Here is a 24,638-nt window from a genome sequence, read left to right as displayed (position 1 = left end):
AAGATAAATAACAAATATAGAGGATTTATTTACAATTAGAGCTTCAAAACTGTCTTACAAAGGTGCGTTCAAAAGAGAAAGAACATCTGGAAGGAAAAGGTGGAAAACTAACTAACATACTGTGTAAAATGATGATAAAATACACTTCCTTACTTCAGTGACATGACACGTAACTACAGCTTCCTCAGAAATATTTCTCACTTCCTTTGAGCAATGGATGATTTTAATCTGAAGAAAAAGCTCTTAAAAGTCCATTGAGCTATGAGCCAGGTAGTCTTTTCGTCCGATGTTAGTGACCTGCTTGGTTTGCATGGCCTCCAGCTTGGGACAGTCTGTAATACGATGGCCAAGACCACCACAGAATGTACAGCCCCTCTCTCCTGTGAAAACACATGAAATATGTATGTAAGAAAAGGCTTGCAAACACTCAACACTTGGATATGTAGATATGTCATGAGGAGAGATTATAAAGTGGCTAACTCGAGAGATGGCAAGATAAGAGTCCAACACAAATATGCAAATAGGTTTTTAAAATAAATAAATAAATTAAAATAAATGTTGTATGAACAACTTACCTCCGATGTCCAGCATGGTCTCATCTCCTGTCTGGAGTACTTGGAGGACTGGAGGAACCTTCTGCTTGGCTTCAACTAGCAGAGCTTTCAGATCCATTAACACTGACTCGTCTATTAGGAGATATAAGACACACACCTCCTGTTGACTTGCTGTCATTCAACTTAAACAAGTCAGTAAAAGTTACTGCACTAAGTTCCAAAGAAAATCTCAGGTTCTCTGAGTCATGTAGGACTTTTTTCCCCAACCACTGACATGTTGGTTACAAGTACATTTTGCACATTTTCTACCCTCCTGTTTATCATGTTGCTTTTTCCAGGCTTCTATAGTTACTGTGATGCTTTCATAGTTATGTGTGATATAATTTCTTCCACCATGAAAACACAATGAATATCTCACCCTGACCACTGAGCACACACACAAGTTTGACTGGCAAATAATAAGATGTTTTTATTAATGTTTTCTTACCACAGCCTTTGTTGATGAATGTTGTGGCAATGCCAGTCTTGCCTGATCGTCCAGTTCTTCCAATTCTGTGAACTGAAACAAGAACATTTTAACAAACCAAACTGAGAAATAAATAAGAAAAGCCACTGATTTATATTTTAACAATTTTAAGAAGACAGAGGTTTTCATATTTCATTTATACACACTCTTACCATAGTTTTCTATCTCTTCAGGCATGTCATAGTTCACTACATGTTGAATAGCTGGGAAATCCAAACCCTTAGAGGCAACATCTGTAGCTACCAAGACATCCTTCTTCCCTTCTTTGAATGCTTCGATGGCTTTTGTTCTTTCCTCCTGATCTGAAAAAAAAAACCCAAACAAACAAAAAACACACTTATCAAATATCACTTCAACATCAGCATTTCTTTGCCGTTTGCTGCATGTAAACTTGTGACATTTGCAGGTAGTGTGGCATCTGGTGGTAATCATGAGAAACTACATGAAAACCAAAGAATAAAGCTCTGAACTAAGTTGGAACATTCCCTTCAATCACCACAGTCTTCTGCATGTGCTGTTAATATGTGCTGATACCTTTGGATTTCAGTGCTCAGAACAGAGTCCTGCATACCTTTTCCTCCGTGTATGGCCACTGCCTCCACACCCTTAAGGAGCAGATATTCATGAATGGCATCTACGTCAGCTTTCTTCTCAGCAAATATCAGCACCTGTCATTGGAAAAAGATATTAGAGATAATATTTGATTTTACACTTTCAGGTGTGCAAGTGCAGCGTTTCCCACAGAGCAGATAGAAATCTGTGGCCGCCCTGGTGCCAGTGAGAGAATGGAGTGTGGCGGTGTTGAGGTGGTCCGTGGAGTCGGTCATCGGGGTGTATGCAGCAGGTGACATTCAAACACACACTTTCTGAGCTGCCATGTTAAATATTTACCTGTATGCTTATCAGAGTCACCTGCTGAGACAATTTTAAAGCTACAAGAAGCATTTTAAATTATTCAGCTCAATCATGATTCTTTAAAGTAAGTCCTTTAAGAGAAGAGAGAACTAAGAGAACTAATCTGTTTCCACCTCACGTTCTCTCTCTCTCTTTGTGTGTCTGCGTGTGCACAAGCCAGAATAATGGAGAGAAAAAGCACAATGGATGAACGGAACAATTTAATTATTTATTTTTTTTAAGGGCTGTCAAAGGATCAGATTAATCACAATTTACTTTTTTTACTGTATTGTATCAACAAAAATATTAAGCCAGTGCTTTCAAATATGTAATGTTAATTGACCTTCCCTTGGGTAAATGCCAGACGTCCAAGGTTCAGTAAATGCAGCATGTTATGTACTTCTATACATTGTTCTACCATGTTCTAGACCATAATGTAAAATTCAGACAGCATCATCTCACCAACTGTCTCTATGGTGATAACATCTGTCATAAAACCAGCAGATGTGACGACTGAAGTTAAATAGACAATATTGATGAAGAAACACTGATAAAACTGATGATCTTAACACGTTTTCCTTTTTATCTAAGTCTATCTAAGTAAGTCTGTGCAGCAGTGATAAAATTCCTACAATGCAGGATCACCCAAAGTAAACAACTGAAAAAAAAAAATTAAAAATAAAAATAAAACATTTTAACAAGTTTTTCTTCACTGTTTTTTTTTAACCTTTGATGATCACTTCAGCTGTAATGATCAGTTCAAACTTTTATAAAAATCTAGGTCTCATTTGTGCAATCCTTTTCCTGGTCTGTACCACTGCCTGGCCCCCCATTAAATCTTTTCTAGACCCGCCCCTGCATAGCTGAAGTATAAAACCTTTCTACCACCTGTCAGCTGCTTTGTTAGAGAAGGATCTGACCAAAAACAATATTTTGGGGTAAATATGTGTCGGTACTTGCGACAGAAAAAAACAATCAGCTGATCATGGAACAACAGGACGGAACGAGGTGAGGAGGCAGAGCGCTGTGCAGACACAGAGAAGACCACAGAGTGGCCACGTTTATGCAAACTCCGGGGGAAAGGTGCAGGTGTTTTCCATGTCCCGCCGTCACAACAGAGAAATGACATGTTTTGGTCTTGTCATGCCATGCATACGTTAAATGTGTTAAAAGTGTTAAAAATGTTAACGCTATTAAATTAGTTAGCGTCGTTAACACCTATTTCTTTTGACGCCTTAATTTTTTATTTCAAAATCGCATTTTGGGGGATTGAATCTGTGGCGCTTGGAGTTGATTCAGCAGTGCTGCGCCACACATGGGTCTATGTGTCGGAAACCCTAAAGTGTGATAATATGTGGAGGTACTTACCGGAGGTGGTGTTTTCTGGAGACACTCCAGGAGGTAGACCATCTTTGCTTCCTCTTTGACGTATTCCACTTCCTGCACACACATTAAAACTATTAAACTCATGAAATCTTCTAAGTGTGTCCACAAAATAGTTTTTTTTGTGTGAGAAAAAGGTTCAGTGAAAGACAAACATACTTGGATGACGTCCAAGCTGGCAGCTCCAGCCCTGCCCACATTAATGGTGACCGGTTTGACCAGAGCACTCTTAGCAAAGTTCTGGATCTTCTTGGGCATAGTAGCACTGAACAACAAAGTTTGCCTTTGTCCCTAGAGAAGGAAAAGAAAAACAATTAAGGCTACTGTTTTCATTAAAAGAATACAATCATAAAAAAATATCCAGCATCAACAGACTGAGAGTATTAGCTGGAAGTAAATACTTGGTCTTGCTGCCTCTGCATAGATTCAGTGTGAGAAAAACTAAACCTAGAAGAAAGTAAACATTTAAAAAGGTTGCCAGTAATTTCCAATAACTTTTAAAACACATATACAAATTATGTATGAAAAAAATGGATTTTAAAAAGAAATAGTAGTTTATCTGATAATACTAAAGACAAGCTTTAATCATTTTGTGTTCATACTAAAGACGATGGCTGATGTTACCAGCTTTGGAATAACTAGAAATGCACATGATTAAAAAAACATAAATAAATGAATAAATGCAGCAGAAAACTACATCAATGGTAACATGATTATTGACAGTTAATGTCACCTTAAAATAAGAGAAGATGGTCCTGATGTCTTCTTCAAATCCCATGTCAATCATCCTGTCTGCTTCATCCAGAGCCAAGTAGCGGCAAATGTCAAGACTGACCATCTTCTTCTGCAGCAGGTCCATCAATCTTCCAGGGGTTGCAACCATCATGTGGACGCCACTGAAATAAAAAAGGAACACAGAAAATCAACCTAAATGATTTCTGCACACTCTAGCTTTTTAAAACAACAAACAAATCATTTCTCACACAGTAATATAATTTATTTAACACAATATGACAGGAAAATTTCCTCTTTGTTCAATCAAGATGCTTTTCTTGTTGCCAACTAAACATGAAATTCTGGATAAAGTTCAGACTTTTTTTTCTCCCCAGAACAAGCTATAAGTCTTACTTACTGTTTCACTACCTCCATCTGCTCCTTGACAGACATTCCTCCGATGCAGAGGGCAGTGCGCAGCTGAGGAGCTCCTTCCTCCTCCAGCAGCTTGCAGTAATACTCTATGATGCCATGTGTTTGCCTCGCCAACTCTCTCTGAAATCAAAAAGAAGTGATACTAATATCACACATGCTTTAAGGGGCTGTGGGTATAAGCTAAATAATGTTTCTCCAAGCTAATGGTATTATATACTGACTGAAATGGACATTTCCAGCTTCATAATAGTTTGGAGGAAACACTACAGGGACAAACATTTTCTCATTTTTCTGATGTGCATCTGGCCACGCAAGCCAATTTTGGCTTTGTATAACTAGATATTTAGAAACCCATGTAAGAGATGTTTCCCTCAGCAATACTCATTTCAGGGACAGATTAAATCTTACAAAAATATATTATTCCTCTGTTGGTCTAGAAAAAAAATACATATACAGCAACATAACATTTTGAGACAGAACTAAATTAACAAGATGTTAAAGGAGCAGTGGGTTGGGTTTAATAACAGTAGCCAAGTTACAGATTGCTTGGATCATCATACTTTCAAAGACTACAAGAGAAAAAACACTGGCCAACCATAATGCAAATAGCTCTCTACTGAGCCAGTTTGTTCTGGGCTACAGGAGAAACAAGGTGATGGAATATGATAGGCTGCAAGGTGGACCAGTGTTTGCAGAAATGAACAAAACACAATGATTTATATTTTCATTCAATTCTACACCAATAAAAATAGTTGAAGCCTTTCTTTTAACATGACAGAAACCCCATATTTCCATCAATATTTCCACCCCACTTGCACTTTTTGCATCCCCTTTCTCCTGCTGTGGTTTAACAGCACCAACTATATTTGTAAAATGTCTTACTGAAGGACAGATGATGAGTCCATATGGTCCTTCTCTTTTGAAGAAAGGCAACCTTTTCTCCTGCTCCAAGGCGAACATAATGATCGGCAGAGTGAAGACCAAAGTCTTTCCAGACCCAGTGAAGGCGATGCCAATCATGTCTCGACCTGACAGCCTACACACAAACACGGTGAGCTCCTAAACAGTTTATGCGTATTTAATCTTTACAAGTTATTTACAGTAAACTGTATGTATTTTAATCCCATGTGCTGCACTTACACTGTGGGGATTCCTTGAATCTGGATTGGTGTTGGGTGCACAATTCCCTTCTTTTTCAAACCTTTCAAAATGGCTGCAAACACAATAAAACAAGACTTTGTTGTTATATGTGAGACCGCTGAAGGCTTCATTAAAAAAGGCAGAATGGGATCAAGGGTGTGGTTTTCACCTGGGGGAAACTTCATCTCCCTGAAGCTTTTGATGGGAGCAGGAATGCCATCTCCATCAACGAGGATATGGAATTTCTTCCTGACGCGTTCATGTCTGGTGTCCGGCATATTCAGGATGTAGCGTGGTGCCTTCCAGCTAAACAGAAGATTCCGGTTAGATGAATACTACATGGAAAAAAATTGATCAGATAGATTTTATAGAATTTAACTGATAAAGGTCTCACCTTGTTTTTATGGGATCATCATATATGATACCTTTGGCCATTTCCTTCACAGACATCAGAGCTAACGGATGAGAGTTAAAAGTGGGCTCAATTAGTTTTGGCATCTTAATGTTTAGAAATCTGGTCAATAATTCAGCATGACTTTACAGGGACTTGACAGAATTACTCTACCTCTGCCTTCTGCAACACTTTCAAGAATCTTTTCCTCCTCCTTAAGCTGCTTCTCTTTGGCAGACTCCTTACGGGCTGTAAGCACAATCATGAAACCACTGAGACAATGAAGAACTCATATCATGGTATTAAATTAAAGAATTTAATAAAATAAAATAATACAGAGTGGGTCTACTTTGAACCACTAGAGCATACCTTCTGCTTTTTCTTTGAGGTGCTGATGTTGATCAAGGAGGCTAATATTGGAGCGTGGGCCCAGACCCTCTTCCTCATCTCTCTGCTCCTCCCCGCTGTCTTTTTGCTCTTCGTCCACTGCCTTTCCTCGCACACGTAACATCTTCTGCAGCTGTGAAGCAAATGTCCAAAGGTGCTTTGAATTTGCATATAAGCTAAAGGAGTGACATTGAGAGACCTTACTAATATGCATGCACCAGGGACTTTGATACAATGTGTCTGGTTCAGATTCCTGGTCCTCACACTCACACACAAACACACACATACGCACACACACATTATCCAGCAATAAAATGATCTATTACCAAAAAATATTCAGAGAATGTTCATAGAAAGGGAAGGAGGCTATAATCTATAATAACCTAATAATCTATAATCTAAAATGCATGTTTTAAATATTTTTATGGGTGTAGAATTTATTGGTATGGATATTTAGGTTGTATATATATTAATTTGATAATTATGAAGCATATGGATATTATGTGGTACATAGATATATATAAAGCATGATGATGATGATGGTGGTGGTGATGATGAAAGGGGAGGTATTTTCCCCAAAAAGTATACTTCTTCCCACTTCTTTTTCAAACTGTTTCGAACTTCTTTATGTTATAATTTGATGATGCAATCATTTTTTTCTCCTTTTCATTATTTTCTTTTGGTATATATTTTCTCTTTTGTTCATTTGAAATAAAAAAATAATTAATTCATTCAATTCATATAGATTGATAGATCTGTTTGAAAAACTGATTACTGGCCTAGATACTAAATCAGTGGAATGGATGGTCTAGAACAGGGGTGTGCAGCTCTGGTCCTCAAGGGCCGTAATCCTGCAGGTTTTAGATATCTCCCTGATTCAACACACCTGACACACACTGATGTTATGTTGCACATTGTAGCACTTTGTTCAACTTGTTTTTAAAGTGTGTTATAAATAAAGTTGCATCAGTTCAGTTCAAATTAAATGGCCCTACCAACAACTTGTTGTTAAGTTCTGCTCAAGTATATCGAACCATTAATCTGATTGAGGTGAGCTGCAGCAGAAAACATCAAAAACCTGTAGGACAGCAGCTCATGAGGTCTGAGTTTGGACACCCCTGGTCTATAGCGTCTGTTTCTAAATTTCTGAGCAAAAAAAGGCACAATAACTTACCATTTGCTGTTTTCTTATTTTCACTGGAACATATGGAACATAATCGTCATCCTCTGATCGTTCTGAGCCAGAGTTTCCATCCTCTCCATAGGATCGCTGTGGAAAAAGAAATCACAGTTTTTCAAGGTTGGAGCCTAGCAGTAAACCAGATTTAAGGATAAAACAAGTAATATGAAAGACACTCAAAGTGCAAAGTGTTTTTGCCTTTTGTGTTTAGTCTTTGTCATAAACTTTTAGTTTAGAGGCGTTATGACCCTAGGCCTTGGTCTTTTGTATGTGCTCAAATGTTTGTATTTGGTTGCAACAAGGTGATTGGTTGGCTGTCTGGATCCCCTCTACAAGTAGCTGGCTGTGCCATCACCTGTCTGCGAATGGCTGGCTGCCATCTCCCGCCTGTGACTGCCCCAAGCGTCTGATGTCCACCTGGGGCTCCACTACTGAAGCAAGCTGCAGACAATCATTCAGGGCAACTTGCCATTGGAAGTCTTAGGACTTGTGACTGTGCGTTTTTGCTAGCCTCTAAACATAGTTGAGGTTGTGAAAAGACTTATGATGACCAGTTAATCTGAAGTTTTGTCATTTGTTCTTGGTTTAACAACTACTAGCTGCCAGTAAGCACTAGTATAGTACTCCTGTTGTATGTTTTGGATTTGGGGTTTCTTTGTCTTTTGTTTTCAGATTGTATTATTTTACTCTTATTAATTTTTTTAATGAACCACTGTACCTTGAAAATATAAGTTCTTGTCCTTAATGTTGCCACTCCCTTTTCCCTAGCTGAGCTGGGGTTGTAACATTAATATTCATACATATTTCTAAAAAAACAAATTAACAAACAAAATAAAAACTCTTTGAAACCAAAGTTTTATGCAGGTATACATAATAAATCGTCTGGTCCTTACTAGGTTTGAAAATGAAGTGAATACAATCTTAGATAACTCTAAATAATTTATGTACATCTTCTCACATAAGGTGAAGGAGCCATTTTACATCTTTAGTTCAGTACATAGAGGTTTGCAGGCATTATTTATTCACAGTTCTCTCAAAGTCCAATCACAGCATTACAATCACACTGAGGTCTTGACTTTGAAAAGGCATTTGCATCACCATGATTCTGTTTTATATTCAGTTATTCTATTGTAGTTTTGCTGCTTTGCTTGGGATAATTATCTTGCTGTATGACAGAATTTTAGCAAGGCTTTGACTCAAGAATACTTTGGTATACAAAGGAGTTCATCATGACTGTGAGATGAGTAATCATAACACTTCCACCACTGTATTTGATGATGTGAAGTGTTTATGTTGACAATCTGTGCCACTTTCTTTTTAAAGAACAGCAATTCCCCTCATAACAAGCCATACTCATAGTCTTCTATTTTTAAATGGTACTTTCATGAACTCTAATATATAACATATTTAGATTGCTAACTGAAGTCTGTAAGGTCTGAGATGCAGCTTTTCTGTTTTTTTTTTTTTTTTTTTTTTTTTGAGATGCCCAGTCCTGCAAAGATTGGCAACTTGTCTAGAATATTTCCACTTGAATATAATTATATTTACTGTTCTACTATAAAATAAAAAATTGTTTGTTTTCCCATCCTAATGAATGGCAGTGATTGCTTTTCTAAAATCAGTGTATTTGTTTCAGTTTACACACAAATCAGCAAATGTTTTTGCAAATCAGAAAAAAAACAAACAACAACAAAAAAAAAAAACAAGTTAACCATTTGATAAGCAGAAAGTGTCAACTAATTAGTCTCTAGATTTCTATGGATGCAGTAAAAGTATACTTAGTCCATATAAAAGCCCAATTTCCAAAAAGGAGGGCATTATGAAAAATGCAAATAAAAACAGACTCCAATAAGCTTTCAAATCTTATAAACCCATATTTTATTCTCAATAGAACACAAACAACATCTCAGATGTGTAAACTGAGACATTTGACTATTTCCTGGAAAATATGAACTCATTTTGAATTTGATGGCAGCAACACATCTAAAAAATAGTTGGAAAATGGGCAACAAAAAGATGGAAGCGCAACTGGCAAGAGGTCCATATCAACTGAAGGAGCATTTGACAACTACTTACAGTTAACTGGCAACAGGTTAGTAACATGAGTTGGTATAAAAGGAGCATTTTCACATACGTTGAGCTTCTCAGATGTAAAGGTGGGCAAAGGTTCACTGATCTGGCTTCCATTGTATCAGGGACAAAGCTCATTTAAAATGGTCTGAATCAAAATGGAAAATAGTCTGTGGTCTGATGGATCAATGTCCTGCAGACTAAAGGGCAGAGGCACTATCCAGCTTGTTATCAGCAGATAGTTTAAAAGTCTGCACATCTGAAGGTACGTTGTTGCATTAGAATCAATGGCATGGACACCTAACACATTTTGTGAAGGCACCATCAATGATGAAAAATGCATACGGGTATCAAAGCACCTGCTCCCATCCAGACGGCATCTCTTCAAGGGAAGACCTTGAATATTTCAAATTATATCAAAATTATGCTCAACCATAGGGGTGGGCGATATGAACCAAATCTTATATCTTGATATTTTTTTACCTGAATCACGATATACGGTATATATATATATATATATTGTCAAGTAACCAAAAAGACAGTTCTAATTTACAGCCTTTAGTGCCAAATATACTTTTATTAAGGATCAGCAGCACATGTACATTAAAACAGCTGACTGAAATTAAAGTACCTTGATATTAAATGCTCCTAAAACAAAATAAATTAAAAATACTTTTCAATGACCATAACAAAAATACAGCTGTGCAAAATGCAAAAGAAAAGATGCTTTTAACTCAAAACAAGCTATCTCGATATAAACGATATTGCTTCTTTCTATATTGCGTCTGATAAAGTCTCGATATATTTGAAAATCTCGATATATTGCCCAGCCCTACTCAACCACGTCCTGTATCCATCCCAAAAAGCATGGCTTTGAAGGAGTCCAGGTGCTTAACTGGCCTGCCCACAGTCCAGACCTTTCACCAGTCAAAAACATTTGGTGCATTACAAAACATAAAAATCCTATAATAAAGTTCCAGGACTACCGAATAGCTAGAATCCTGCATCGGACAAGAATGGGACACATTCCTCTCCTTAAACTCCAGGAATTGGTTCCCTCACTTTCCAGATGTTTGCAGACAGTTGCTAAAATAATAAGGTATGGTACACAATGGTAAACATCACCTTGTTCCAACTTTTCTGATATGTTGCTGACATATATTTCAAAATGAGCTGATATTAAATGTCTCAGTTTCAAAATCTGGCATGTTGATTATGTTTTATTGGGAATAAAATATGGGTTTATGAGATTTGCAAATCATTAGCCATAAGCCTGTTTTTATATACATCATAAATGTCTCAACTCACAACAACAGACGTACTTCAGCGATCCCAGATTGGGAAACTGCAGTGTTACAGCACAGAATAAGAAAAATAACTAAATAACTTAGAAATGCTCTAATGTAACACGAAAAACCGTGTTGTTCTCGGGCACTATACCTTAAGCATTTCGGCAATTAAATGTAAACCCATTTTTATATCTGACTAAACCTATATTGAGTTGTTTTAACTCTCGTTTCCATAAACGTCATCGTTGCGTATTTACTAAGGTTGTTGTAGGACTTTCAAGGCTAATCCTACTGTCTACATGAACACAGGTAAAATAAAGTAAATAATTAGTCCTTCTGTTTTTCAAACACTTTTAAAAAAGACGTTCATTCGCTTGTTCAAAGTGCTTTTAACGGCTTATTGGATTTAACAATGAAGCTAAATTCTCATTAGCTAGCTAACATTTGCTAGCTCCCAATGTTACGGCACTGTAATGCACTTAACTTACCTTTTTATTTCGATTTTCGGTCTCCATTGTTTTTACTTATTCTGTAAAGTTTTATGTGCGCTTTAACCGATAGCTGTATATCAAATATTAGCCACACAAATCAATAAATACATAAACAGCATGCTTTAGCGGAAGGTTTGAGTCCGTACGGAGCGCTAGAGGAGGCAAACCTTACAGAATCGCATTTTCCTACCAAGTCGGAGCGACACACGGTGACGCTGGAGATGCACACTGTACAGATGTAGTTGTCATGAATACCAAACCAAAATGATAATCTTAGAAAGCACACACCACACTTTATTTTTTGTCAAACGGTATTGTTTTAATCTTTCTGAACGAAAGATTTTCACAGTATCAAAAGTGAATTAAAAAAGAAACAAGCCAACATACACTTGGCTGTTATTGGTATAGTATAAATCTACATTCGAAACATTAAGATATTCTTCTCTAATTGAGTATAACCTGGAAAGCATCAGAGATGGTATATTAAAAAAAAATCTAAGCACATATTAAAAAAAGCATCCATCTTCATGAAAGCCATCAGCTAGAACATTGACACTGGTGTAAAACCTAAGGCTTTTGTCCAAACCTTTTCCTCTATGATAATTGTCATCAAAAGGTAATCAAGACTGGGGCTTTAGACAGGTTTAGCTCAGGAAGAGGGTGCCACGAAGATCACAGTACAAGTAAGAGATCAGTATGGTTGACAATTAAGCTCACGCACACACACAACCCTCAAAACGCATGACAAAGGCTTGAATGAGCCAAAAATATCCACTCATTATGTACAAGCATTTGAACGAAGCGTCAAACAAAGATGTCATGGTTTCATTGGCATAACATTGCAGAATGGTTAAAATATGCTGCGATGTTGGGGTTGAACTTCATGTTAAAGTACTTCAACAGATCTGTGAATTAGATATCACTGAGATAACAGCTCATAACTTAACACCAGAGGTGGACGGACACTCAAGCAACACACACATTGAATTTCTCCCAGTAGAGTCCTGGGAGGGAGAGTTTTGCATCATGCAAGGGGGCACGTTTGCACGAATAATTGATTTGTTTTATTTTTAAGATGCCTCCCATGGGCTAAAAGTACAAATTAAATTAATAATTTAAAAAAGATTATATTAGCGTTGTTGGCATATTAACGGTTAAAACATTCATGCTTTGTTTTCATCACAAGACAAGTTTAGCAGGTAGATCCAAGTGTTTATCATTTCATTTGTTTTTTCTAAGCTGTTTGCTGATTACAATTAAAATTTGGCAGTTATTCCAATTTAAAACCAACCAACAGGGGCTCTGCAGCCTCCTTGTTAGTAAAATCGGTACAACTGCCATCTTTGATGCTTCCTTGAGGGGTGTAATAAGTGAAAATATTGTCTTGTGCTCCCTTTTTTTTCTCTCTGACAGACATACAGTACAAGACAAATTGTTCATCAAGACTAGTGTGTTGGGTTAGACTGTAGAAATGCAGAATGTAAAGGATAATAAGCACCAAATTGAACTGAGATTCAGCAGCTTAACAACGTTAAAATGTCTCAGAGTTGTGATAAAACCATTTATTTCATATAAGATAATTGTTTACATACTACATACGTAAGCACATAGATGCAGTTGATTCAACACTTTTCTCCATTTTTGCATCTCATTCAGTGAACATTGCAGTAATAGCAAAGGGTAGAGTTGGCCTTGAGAATACTCCCTGGCTTGTAAGCCATAATTAATGTTTCAGTCTTCTGAATGGAGTATGAATTTGAACCAGGGTCCCTTGGCTTTTTTAAGGAGGAGAAAAAAAAACTGGGAATGAGAGAAGGCCTCAGGCCAAACAGGGCTCTACTGAAAGAGTTTGTGGTGTGAAGTGTTTATTTTTTTCTCTCCCCTGGATCTCATCCAACTTATTGAGCTGCATTGGAAGGAACCTTTTTGAGGCTGAAGTTGGACCAGTTCACCGCTACCTTCTGGCGAGTTTGCTTAGCAGAATCAAGACAAAACCTACAAGAAAAAAAAAGACAAAAACAAAATGAGGCAGAAAGAAAAAAAACCATGTTTTAGTGAAGCAAGTTCAGTTTATCTGAAACATATCAAAGCACTTCTGTGTTGGGCTTACCTTTTGAAGTATTCAACTTCCCGATCAATCTCATCCATTTCTGTTGGATCCACATCTTTTGGCAGAAATACATCATCTAAGAAATTAAAAAAAGGTTCAAAATTAGATGAAAAAATTAAAAGACACACTAAATGAGTTATAAAGGTATTCTTCCGTACCAATAGCACTGCTTGACTTTTCACCCTTATTCTTGTTTTTCTTATTTTTCCCCTTGGATTGCTGCTGTTGAGGCCCATTAGCTTGAATGGTGGGGTGAGCTTTGCTCTCTGATTCCTGCTCAGACCGACCACCCCGTGTCTCTGTGTCAGCTTTCCCCCTTTGTGCACCCAAGGGCCCTCCATTTGCTCCATTTGTTGCATGTTTGGGTGGTCTGGCCTCTTCAGCTTTCTTAAGCCCATTTCTCTGGTTGTCTGCAGAATGCTGGAGCTGTTTGCTGCCAGATTTTGAGCCATTAGATGCTATTTCTTTAGATTCAGTGGTTTTCAGTGCTTCAATAACAGAGGCAGCTTTGGTTGGTTTATTAGAAGTTTGCTCAGATACAGACTGCTCCTGTCTCTGCTGCTTTTTATTCTTCTTTGATTTTGCACCATTATTCCCAATAGTTACATTCTTCGGATCAGATGTGTCTTCCTTTGATTTATCCGTTGCTTGGGCTGGCACCTGTGGCAAACTGTCAGATCCAGTAGAAGTGCATCTTTCCGGGGAGCGAACACTTATGAGTTTTGAGAGACTGGTGGTCGTGTGCAATCGCTGGATGTCCTTTGAACCAGCACTAAGCCCTGATGAAGTGGCAGTGGTGGTTGTGGTGGTGTTAGGGGATGAGGCAATATTCGTGTCCTCCCATCCATTAACCAGGTCCAAGTGGCTCTTAAAGGTTCCCAGTGAAAGTGGAGAAAGGTCCAGGTCTATCTGCTGCAAGTCAGAGGAACCGTTGAGATGGGACAGTAAATGGTTTCCCTCCAATGTGGCTGCCTTCTTTGGGAAGTCATTGACATCCAAATTGAGGTCGTACATGCTAAATGAGGCCCGTATTGAGTCTTTTATGGTGTTCTTTATCTCTTCTAGTCGACTTGTGAGAAAACTGTTGACCCGTTCAAGTTCCAGCTGAGGCCAGTCGAGTAGTCGGCTGGCTTCTGGACCATCGGGGATGGGCTCGTCAACAGGCTCAGATGGATTGGAGTGGGGGTCACTGCCTGCAGCACCCATGTTGCCCTGCTGTGCCTTTTCCTACAACAGACATGGCACACAGGTATGAAAATATAGTATGTAATACATGTAATACATGTAATACAACTGAGTTAACAAAAAGCAGGGAAATGAGGCTAGATTATTTATCACTGTTCTGATATAACCAAATCAGAGCTGTAGCACTATGTGATAAATACTAAAAGGTGTGTAATCTGTTTCCTAATTATTTCATAATTCAACAATTCAGTGATACTTTTAGGAAATTAAATCTTGTTTTGTTTTTTAGCTACCTTTTTACATTGTGGTTTTCATTTGCCTGTATTAAAGTTTACTTATTCCAAATTAGAATTCCAAATCCCTGTCCACCACCAAGGGATTGACAGGAATCAATGCAGACATCTAATCCAGTGTTATTGATTGGAACTTCTTACCATTGATCCAACTTAAATATTGAACTGTATAATATTTGTTGCTTGACTGTAATGGCAAAGTGTTTAATCGCCACATCATATAACCACAGTAGACCATACAGAAAAAAGTTTAACCGTAACTCCTCACATAGAGGCTCTGAAACTGAGATTAATAACTCACAGAAGGAATGAGACTGAATTTAAACCGTGTCTTCAAGGTCAATGAAAGCTTATTCTCTGTCGTACTGCGGGGCTGATGGCGTTAGTCCAGTCAAAAGTACTAAACTAGTCTGGCTATCTCGGAGTAAAGATCCTGAGAAGCACAGCCTGCATGATGCAGAGTAATAGCATCCCTTCATATGACACACCTGTCCTCTGGGAGGTAGAAGTATACTGGACCATTTAGTGTGTGTTTTTTTTTTTCAAGCACTATAAACTAGATACTAGGTACAAAAACTGAATTATTCACCTTCTTCTTTTGTTTGTGTCGAGCCCTTTTGGCAGCCTTGGCACTGTTGACAGGTTTAGGTTCAGAACTATTTATGAAGTCTAGCAGCTCATCCACGTCTCTGTTGTCAATGGCACCAGCGGCTGTCAGTTCTGAATCTTGGCGCTGAGGCAACTCCTCTTTACGTCGGGTTAGACGTGAGCGAAGCTTCTCCCGGATCTCAGCGTAGTTTCGGCTGGTTGGTGCCGCTGGAGGCTGTAACGAAATGATGCGAAACATATATGTTACAATGATAATGTTAAATAATTCTGCCATGGCAAAAATAATTTCAAAAGGAAGTGAAAGCAAAAAGTACCGCATTGTGGCCAAAGAACTCGCAGTAGCAGCAGTCACAGTACTTCCCATCCTTCTGGTTGGTGGAAGAGGAGGCGCAGGAACTCCTCTCAGAGCTGCTGTCTTCATCCTCCCCCTCCTCCAGCTCTGACGAAGGGTGGCACAATGTCCCATTTGTCACTTTGTGCCCTTTACATGCTTGATCCCTACAAAAAAAAAAAGCAAGGACAGATATGAATTTCAGGATGCACTTGTTCTCTAAATAAACAGTAAGATTTGCATGTTAAAGAAATCTAATGCTAAGACTTCAGTACTAACCTGCAGGCCCCAGCTGTCAAATGGCCAACACTGGAGTTGGCCACTGTTCCCGGACTGTGTCCATTACAGGAGTGGTTACAGCCCATGAGAGACGTGCCCAGTTTGCTGTGCTGCGTGTTCACAGCAGGAATGTGGGAGTTTTTACATTGGCTGGGTTTATGGACAGATGTTGGGCTATCTGGACTTGGAGAGCTAAGTTTGGCTGTTGGGATTTGGAGATTTGGTACCAGTGGGGAAAATGGAGCGTGGGCTGCCACACCAGTGCCACAGGAGGAGGTTACATGGCCATGCTGGCCAGAGTTCGGCTTTGGTGGCAGGAGTGAGGAATGCTGGGAAGAAAGGCCGGTGGGACTGTTGGGGGGTACCGACAAGTCTGTGTGTTGATGGTGCTCATTGGGATGGAAGGCTTCACCTGGACAATGAAAAACGTGAACAGAAATTAGCTCTAGGTCACAATTATTAAATATTTTTAAATAGACTCTGGCATTTTATGTTCAGTCAGTGCAGGTTTTATTATAGGTTCTACAAACAGACCACAAAATATTCCACTTGGACTCTAGGTAAGGGGTCCAAGTATTCCTGCATGTATGACGCCATGCAAAAGTCTTTAACCTTCTTTAGTAATTTGTCTTATTCATAGCATTACAACTTGTCGTTTAAATCGCTGTTTTTTAATAATATTTAATGGACTCGAAACATGAAAAGTGGCCCATGGACATGCATTGACCCCCTTTGCTTTGAAGCCCTTAATTTAGATCCGGTGCTGCCAGTTAACTTCAGAAGACACTTATTAGTTCATTTACGCCACATAATTTTATCTTCCCAAAGGTACAGTTATAAAGTGTATGCTAAAAAAACATTCCTATGTAAATATCAGACACAAAACAGGCTCTGGTTGGTCATGCAGCAGTTCCTATGCTAAGAGCATGTGCTATGCAGACAACAGTTTTATACACGGCCACCCGTGGGTGAAATAAATTGCCTTGCTTCCTAACAAAAAAAAAAAAAAAAAATCCATCAGTAAAATGAGTTTAAATAAATAAGTACATTTAAAAAAAAGTATATACTTACTTTAGAAGTTAGCTAAAATTAAGAATCTTTTTCAATGAATTTTTATTGCTTTAATTATTAACTAAAATTCAAAATATGATGACATGAAAGGTGTTGAATTTGCAAAATATTATTTTAGTCTGAGTCCTTGTGAGGACATATGATTACATTCAAAATAAATCTATTTTGTTTTGTCTGTTTTATTTGTGTTTTTTTTTTAGCATTTTTTATTTTTGTATTTTGAGAACTGGTATTTATTTTTTTTTAGGTGTGGAGTGATATGGGGTATGGGGTGGGTTGGGGTTTATAGTTGTGAGTGTCAAATTGCAACATGATTGATGTGTTTTTAATGTAATTTATGGTGTTGTATTGCTGCCCAGCAATCCTTTAAACAAGTAAACAAATAATTACTGCAAAAATTAATTGCAGGTTGTCAGATAACATTACAGGAAAATGCTAAAGAGGGTTAATTAAGGGTAATTATTACTAGCTACGTTTACATGGAGCACTTTCATCCGGTCCAACATCCATAATGCTACTGGGACCTAGGAAAACAAATCACCTGGTGGCGTTGGTCGACGGCACATGGTCTTGAAGTGCTTGGGAGTGGTCTTACAAAGGTCTGCTGAGGTAGACAGCGGGTTCCCAGCAGAAGACCCACTGGAATTCTGGGATGACGGGTGACTGTAAGGACACACTTTGGGCCCTGATGTTTTAGCAGATTTTCCAGGCGCTTCATGAAGTCCTCTCTTCTCATAACAGGCTGATCCTGCTGTTACACCTGCAGATGGAAGCAAACTTGATATATTTTACACAGGAACTGATGTGCTCCCCTGATAAAAGCAATGTGACAATAACCAGAGTTTCTACAGTTAGTTTATTATTATTGCAACAACATTGATAGATCTTCACATACTAATTACCACTTCCTTAGAGAATTGTGATATTAAAATGTCAATTTGAAAAACATTCACTTTTTAATATCAGATCTCTAGGAGTTTGAGAAGACTTGAGAGATTTTTTATGATTTTCTAAACTAATTTCCTTCTCTTTGGAGGCAAATTTGATTTCATATTATTACATGTTCATGTTGTACTGTGATATTTGACATATCAGCATACCACTTTCCGGTGCACAAAACTGCCTGAGCCTCTGACTGCCTATCTCCCACTCTGATACTATTTATTGCAACTTAAATCCAACTGAAACTATATCATAAATATTTCTTGTGGTATATGACAAACCTGAGTACTTAACTTTGTATCCACAGTTTTGTTATTACATGGCATGTGACCATCAGTACATGGTAATTCAAGGACACAACTGCCTGTACGGCACACACATGCATCATCTGATTACTTCCACTCTCTCCCTTTTAACTTAAATCTTCCACTGCAATCCATTCATATATTTGAAAAACCAGAGACTCAAGCATAGTTACTTATCAGGTAAACTCAGAAATTTGATGAGAGCCAAGAAATGGGGGGTGGGACCAGGGACAGAGTAAAATTGTGGTTGTCATTTGTCATGCTTCATGCTGCTGTCAACAACTGTCTGTCTAAGGCACACTAACACATTTCACTTTCATTTACTGCTATAGTGGCAAGGAAATGTAACAGCTCCGTTGCACACCTGAGTTACTTTGTAGTACCGTCCTACTAAGCACTTCAAGGACAAAGTTATAAATAATATACTGAGAAGGCAGCCTTAATTGTTTTAAACTGCAACACTGAATATTAAGATTACATTTTACTCAAATATGCTGCTTTTTAACTACAAAATACATAAAAGCTTTTAAACTGATTAAAATTTCTGATTTCCACAATGTTATATATTTATGATTAGGAGTGTTGAATTAATTGTTTATACGATGCAGATGTGGACGATTCTGCATCGATGCAGCAACATAATCAGTTATAAGTAATGTATTTATTATACTGCCACTGGTGTGTGTTAGCAGTGTATAGTCTTACTGAATAATACATATTTCAACAAACTGTTGACAGATAAGAACAGAACAAAAGGCAATCATGGCCTTTTCCGTATGACTGTAAAGCCATACCTAATGTGTCTTGCTGCAACATATATTCAGATTTTAGTTGGCCATGAGTTCTTAGGTTTTGTTGCAGCAGAGTCTGCAAGCTGTTGCAGCTCGGCAGGTAGATAACGGTCTACCAAGAAAGATCCTTTTGTTGAAACCTTTACTTAGGAAAACTGTAAAACTAGGCAATCATAGAGAAAACACATCAGTATCTCACTAGAAATACATTAATTGTCTCAGTGAAATCATGTAATGTTGAACATCAAAATGTCTTATAACCAATAAGTTAGCTTAAGGCTAATGTCTATGGAAAATACTGTTGGCAAGCTAGTGGTTAGCATGTGCAAACGGACTAAAGGGATTAAAACAACTTTGTCCATCAACAAATGTTTACCTTAACAACATTCTCTGTGTTCAATAACAAAACTGACTAGGATGCTTACAGGTAAAACATGAAAAACATCTTAACTTCCATATTCTGTCGAAACTGACTACGGAAAGACCGAAGAGACACAACCAATTGCTTTACTGTAAGAAATCTCGCCACTCGAGCGCTGCTTAACCAGAACGTCAGAGCAGTGTAATGTCACAGCATAGTAATGTTTCCTGATTTTCTGGCAATGGAACAACAAAGTTAAATAATGAAACTGAAAATAACATCATTGTTTACATGTTTATGATGTGGAGTGTGAAATTGTACTCGGGAAATGAGACATTGCCCTGCAAATAACCTTAAAACTAATCTCAACTTCCTGTCTGGTTCTACTGCGGCTTGCTGGGATGGCAGCAATGAGGTAATGTGGAGTAATTGTCAGATCCTCCATGAGAAGTTAGAACTTCTCAAGACCGCAAGAACGAGAAAAAAGTTCATTTTGGTCCGGTCAATTCCTCCTCCACAAGATGAGGCGGGAATTACTGCGGGGGTGTCTGTGTCTTTATGTACAATGAACGATTGACCTGGTTATTTCATATTTAACGTGAAATAGTGTCATTGGCAGGGCAGGGTTCTGCACGAAGCGATGTCTGTGTCTTTAAATATCAAATGTGATGTATACATTTTCGTACTTTCTCAGCACCCCGGTCAGCTATTCATTAAATCAGTTTCATGAAAAGACCGGTGGGGAAAAGAAAACTTGAAGCAGAGCAGGTGGCAGGAGAGAGCAGCAGGGACGCTGTGGCTGACTTTCTGTACAGCAGTAGAGCTCTTCAGAGTCTGAATCAGACATACTTTATCAATCCTACTTAATTAATTATTAATAAAAGAGAGGGGGGAAAAAAAGAGTAAAATTAAACTATAAGACACAAAAATATTATATACTGGTCTGGACACACTTAACAGATACCCATGTCAAAAATAGAAAAGATTAAGACATGTAAAAGAAAAAAAAAAAAAAAAAAAGTAAAAGCATGGTGGTACATGAAGTAAAAAAAACAAAACAACAAAAAAAAAGAGAAACGAAGTGCTCTAAGCCTGGCAAACCGTGGGATTTGATAAAGCTACACTACATTACACGTTTGCCTTAAATAAATAATGCATTTAAAACAGCATTCAGTTGTGATATCTTTTTTTGTTGTGATGTTTTTTTGGGGGGGATTTCCTCCAGGATGTGCAAAGGTTTGGTTGAACATGAATGAGGTAGAACTTGCAAATACTTAGTATGCATGTAATAAAGTAAGAATGAAATACTAATGGGCCAGAACATGATGACAGACATGAAAGCTGGTGTGACACCATGTCAAGACGGTCCCTAGTTATTTAAAAATAAATAAATAAAAAAAAAAAAGTGTAATTATCATTTAACACACTTTCCAGAATCATGAAAAAAAAAAACAACACAGGCCAAAGTACATATTTGCAAAGTTTTCAGCTACCAACGTCTTGGTCACTAAATACTTTTCTCTTACCTTGTGATGACAGACCTTGTTGTGAGTGTGAAGAAGTGTTGTGGTTGCAGTGCTCTCCTCCGTTGGTATGGGCAGAGTTCCAGAGACCTGACAGTTTGTGGGCTGACAGGAAGGAACTCGGGTCCCAGTCGACAGTACTTTGCTCGGGGTAACCGTTCCCACAGCTTTGGGATTTACACGAGGAAGAGTGTGACAATGGTACCTGTATTTGAGAGAAAGGGCGGAAAAAAAGTCAATTAGTTAATCTTCCAAATGTTTACAAAGACTTACATTTTGGCAGTGGCAGTACCGAAATGGACTGTAACAAGTTGAGAGAAAATGCCTTAAAAAAAAACAAAACAAAAACAAATATTCATTTTTAATGAATAAAATACAGATGGAAAGAATTTATGAACATTACTACAGAGCACTGTTTTAGCAAACTGTTCTTTTGTCATCTTCATGATGTTTTTAACATTTACTATTTGAGCCACACATCAACAAAACTTCAAGAACATTATTATAACTCATGATCTGCTTAAACATGATGATACTATAATACTTAAAAATTGCATTTCATGTTAAGTATTAATTGAAGAAACATCAAGAAAGCAAAAGAAACATTCACTTCTGCCTTACATAGAAAGCAAAATCAACCTTTTTTCATTCCCATGTATAGTTACAGAGTAACAGATTTACTTAGAACAAGCCTGAACCAGCCACAGTTTATCTAAATACAGGTAGACAGAAGCTGTGTGAATGATCCGACCTATGACCCAAATACTGGTCCCTTCATATTTACCGGTATTGACTGTTCCTGTGTGCTCCGCCTCTCCTCCTCTTCCACACTCTTGCAGCAGCTCTGACAGATCCACAGGGGCACCTCTCCCAGTAGGGACTGAGACAGCGAGGGTACCGCGTCCGCCAGCTTACGCCCCGGCGCCTCTCGCAATAAGGCCTGGGAGAGCGCAGGCACAGCGTCAGCCAGCTTTGTCCCATGGCCCCCGGGAAGTCCATTCACAGAGCCTGCGCCCCAGTCCTTAAACTCTCGATGGCACAGGAGGCAGCAGGTGTGCATGGGCTGGGCAGAGATATGATGACAGTTGTTACCAAAAAAGCTGAGGTTTGTGATTTTTTTTTTTTTATTAATAAATAGTATTTTTTTTAACAACTTGGTCTGGTGTGTCTACTGTCCTTTTTCAATCAACTTAAACAAGGTGGTAGGGTGGAGCCAGTGCTTGATTTTTAAGCAGTAAGCAAGCTAAGCTCATTGCAACTGTTGCAAACATCTCTTTGGATGACGTACTATGCATCATATATTTACAACATTTACAAACCATCAACTGCCATGTACAGCATTACATGTTCTGGATTAGATCACTAATAATGACCACACAGTGATGCACACATATCAAGCCAATTTCAATCCCATTTCCAAATATCACAAATTTGCCTTCAGGCGCTTTACAATCTACATCATTGCCAACTATTTTCCAAAGCCTGTAAACAAAACAATGAATATGACTGCTGCATTCTAGGGAGCTTTATCATTAGGGCTGCTGCTCAGCAGTGTCATTGATCACCTGTAAACCTTTAGTATGTTGTTTATTATTAATTCTAAGTACATTTCTAATTAAACTTGGTAGTTTAATTAGATGCAACACCTGTTAGATTTGAGCTGAATTATATATATATATATATATATATATATATATATATATATATATATATATATATATATATATATATATATATACAGAGAGAGAGAGAGAGAGACTTCAAATTTAAATTTAACATTAAAAGATTACCAAGGCCAATCAACATCTTTTTGTAAGCAAAAGCTTAAAAAAACAAACTGCACACTACAATCTCCATGGTTGTTGGATTTGCTGTAACACTGTTAATGCCTTTTTTTGATCGAGCGATCTGGTGGGGTATCTTCATTATGTGGTATAAAATATAATTAAATAATGCAATTAACCGTAATTACGGATGTGAGTTAAAGTTATGGTGAGATGTGAGGATAGCTAATTGCTGAGAAGGCTGTATTTAAACATTCAGCATCCTATCTTCTCTATTAAAGGTTTATGGACACAGTTACTTGACAGCAAGATTTCTAAAGCCACTGTCTCCGATCAAGATTGGCATCATTAGCTGGTAAGTTAAGCGTATGCTCCAAAACTTTCTGACGAGCTCATGGTACACTGTTACAGAAAGTGCAGTATAATAACAAATAATATGTCACAATGAAAACAACAACCACGACCGGGTATTAGTTAGCCATATTATTAACCCACCATCTCCATTAGCTGTCTAACGAGCTCCTTAGCCACTAGCTGGCTAGCCCCCGTTGGGATCAAGTGCAGGCAGCAAGCACGTTTGCAGCACGCTAGCTGTAGACAGACTGACTAGCCTCTCGGCTAACGTTAGCTGGGCGGATGAAGAGTTGTAGACGCTAGAAATGGGACGACCTGTCCCAGACACAATGTCACCTGTCCGGTAAAAGAGATGGGCTATAGTGCTGGTCACAGTGTCTTAACGCCTGTTCTGCTTGCTAAGCTGGGCTTATTATTAATTTCATTTAACATCCAACGCCATAGAGCTCTACATCCATGACATGTACATTAAGTCCGAAATAGCATTCAACTAGCGAGCGGATGCATTTAATTTCACATCAACATGACATAGTTTCATTAAGTAAAAACACAGTGTATAATGCTTTGATTAGCAGAGTGTTGCTAGCACATGGACGTATTTGAAAGCCTACTATTGGATTGCGTTTAGCTACCTGATTTGCCCTGGTGCTGGCCAGCCTTTCCAGCCCAGCATCTCCGCCACCACCGCCAGCTGCATCACACGGAGAGACAGGGCTCTTCGGTGCGTTCTGCTGTCCAGGCACAAGCTCCTTCTGGGCAACCCCTTGCTGCTTGCTTTTCTTCCTTGCCATTACAGTAATGTTTATATTGCGCTTTAGCCAAGTTTGCACCAGTTTCGATTATTTTAAGAGCGCACTTTCGTTTCTTCTCGGACCTCAAAATGTTCTCTATCTCGTCCAGTCAAGACAACAGTCAATATGGCGGAGGACTGGCACACTCAGGAGTTCAAAGGTCAAAGATACTACTGGCAAAAAGGCTTCACTGCCATATGGAGAACGGAGTGACAACCGTATACAGGAAATGAAGTCACGCAGCGCCATATTTAGTAAGGGCAATCTCCTCTGTCTACCTCTCTTTTTCCTTCACCAGGAATGATGATAATGAAAATATCATTTGTAAACCAACTGCTGCTCAGTTACTATTATGAACCTCTGTATATAAAAGAAACTGAAATCATTGTTTTATCGTGAGGCCACACTCATATTGTGCGACAACTTAATTCATTATTCAATTGTGTGCTTTTATT

The 24,638-nt window shown here is 38.2% G+C and overlaps 2 protein-coding genes across 3 annotated transcripts; both read right to left on the bottom strand.

Annotated features, from left to right (window-relative positions):
* Nucleotides 1-8: 8 nt before the first annotated feature.
* Nucleotides 9-11,632, bottom strand: LOC121643295 (probable ATP-dependent RNA helicase DDX41). Of its 2 annotated transcripts, none has more exons than XM_041990652.1 (17): nt 11,452-11,632; nt 7,599-7,694; nt 6,407-6,557; nt 6,212-6,286; nt 6,041-6,101; nt 5,816-5,952; nt 5,647-5,719; nt 5,389-5,542; nt 4,490-4,626; nt 4,091-4,253; nt 3,517-3,648; nt 3,343-3,414; nt 1,652-1,748; nt 1,233-1,382; nt 1,042-1,113; nt 576-686; nt 9-380 (listed from the first exon to the last, which is right to left on the bottom strand). In XM_041990652.1, the coding sequence occupies exons 1-17, from the start codon at nt 11,476-11,478 to the stop codon at nt 244-246; spliced, it is 1,845 nt and encodes a 614-aa protein (XP_041846586.1). In that variant the 5' UTR covers nt 11,479-11,632; the 3' UTR covers nt 9-243. The 2 variants fall into 2 exon arrangements, with proteins under 2 accessions (XP_041846586.1, XP_041846587.1); XM_041990653.1 differs by having other exon boundaries at nt 7,599-7,696; nt 11,457-11,632.
* A 1,369-nt stretch (nt 11,633-13,001) lies between these two features.
* On the bottom strand, nt 13,002-24,341 carry fam193b (family with sequence similarity 193 member B). Its single transcript, XM_041990598.1, has 10 exons — nt 24,025-24,341; nt 22,039-22,317; nt 21,258-21,459; nt 17,874-18,092; nt 16,262-16,673; nt 15,966-16,149; nt 15,632-15,865; nt 13,723-14,791; nt 13,565-13,640; nt 13,002-13,449 (listed from the first exon to the last, which is right to left on the bottom strand). The coding sequence occupies exons 1-10, from the start codon at nt 24,181-24,183 to the stop codon at nt 13,353-13,355; spliced, it is 2,931 nt and encodes a 976-aa protein (XP_041846532.1). The 5' UTR covers nt 24,184-24,341; the 3' UTR covers nt 13,002-13,352.
* Nucleotides 24,342-24,638: the final 297 nt, after the last annotated feature.

The sequence above is a fragment of the Melanotaenia boesemani genome, chromosome 7, assembly GCF_017639745.1.
Source record: "Melanotaenia boesemani isolate fMelBoe1 chromosome 7, fMelBoe1.pri, whole genome shotgun sequence".
Classification (NCBI taxonomy): domain Eukaryota; kingdom Metazoa; phylum Chordata; class Actinopteri; order Atheriniformes; family Melanotaeniidae; genus Melanotaenia; species Melanotaenia boesemani.
This window is presented reverse-complemented; position numbering and strand designations above follow the sequence as displayed.

Bases quoted from the DNA above. Each gene is read 5' to 3' on its own strand.
- LOC121643295 (XM_041990652.1), bottom strand. From the start codon at position 11,478: ATGGAGACCGAAAATCGAAATAAAAAG. The intron at 6,558-7,598 runs GTAAGTTATTGT...TTTGCTTCACAG, and splicing joins AAATAAGAAAACAGCAAATG to CTGCAGAAGATGTTACGTGT. The intron at 1,114-1,232 runs GTAAGAGTGTGT...TTCTTGTTTCAG, and splicing joins TGAAGAGATAGAAAACTATG to TTCACAGAATTGGAAGAACT.
- fam193b (XM_041990598.1), bottom strand. From the start codon at position 24,183: ATGGCAAGGAAGAAAAGCAAGCAGCAAGGGGTTGCCCAGAAGGAGCTT. The intron at 16,674-17,873 runs GTGATTTGTTTT...TTCATTGTCCAG, and splicing joins CCGTCGACCAACGCCACCAG to GTGAAGCCTTCCATCCCAAT. The intron at 14,792-15,631 runs GTGAATAATTCA...TGTCTGTTGTAG, and splicing joins GACACAAACAAAAGAAGAAG to GAAAAGGCACAGCAGGGCAA.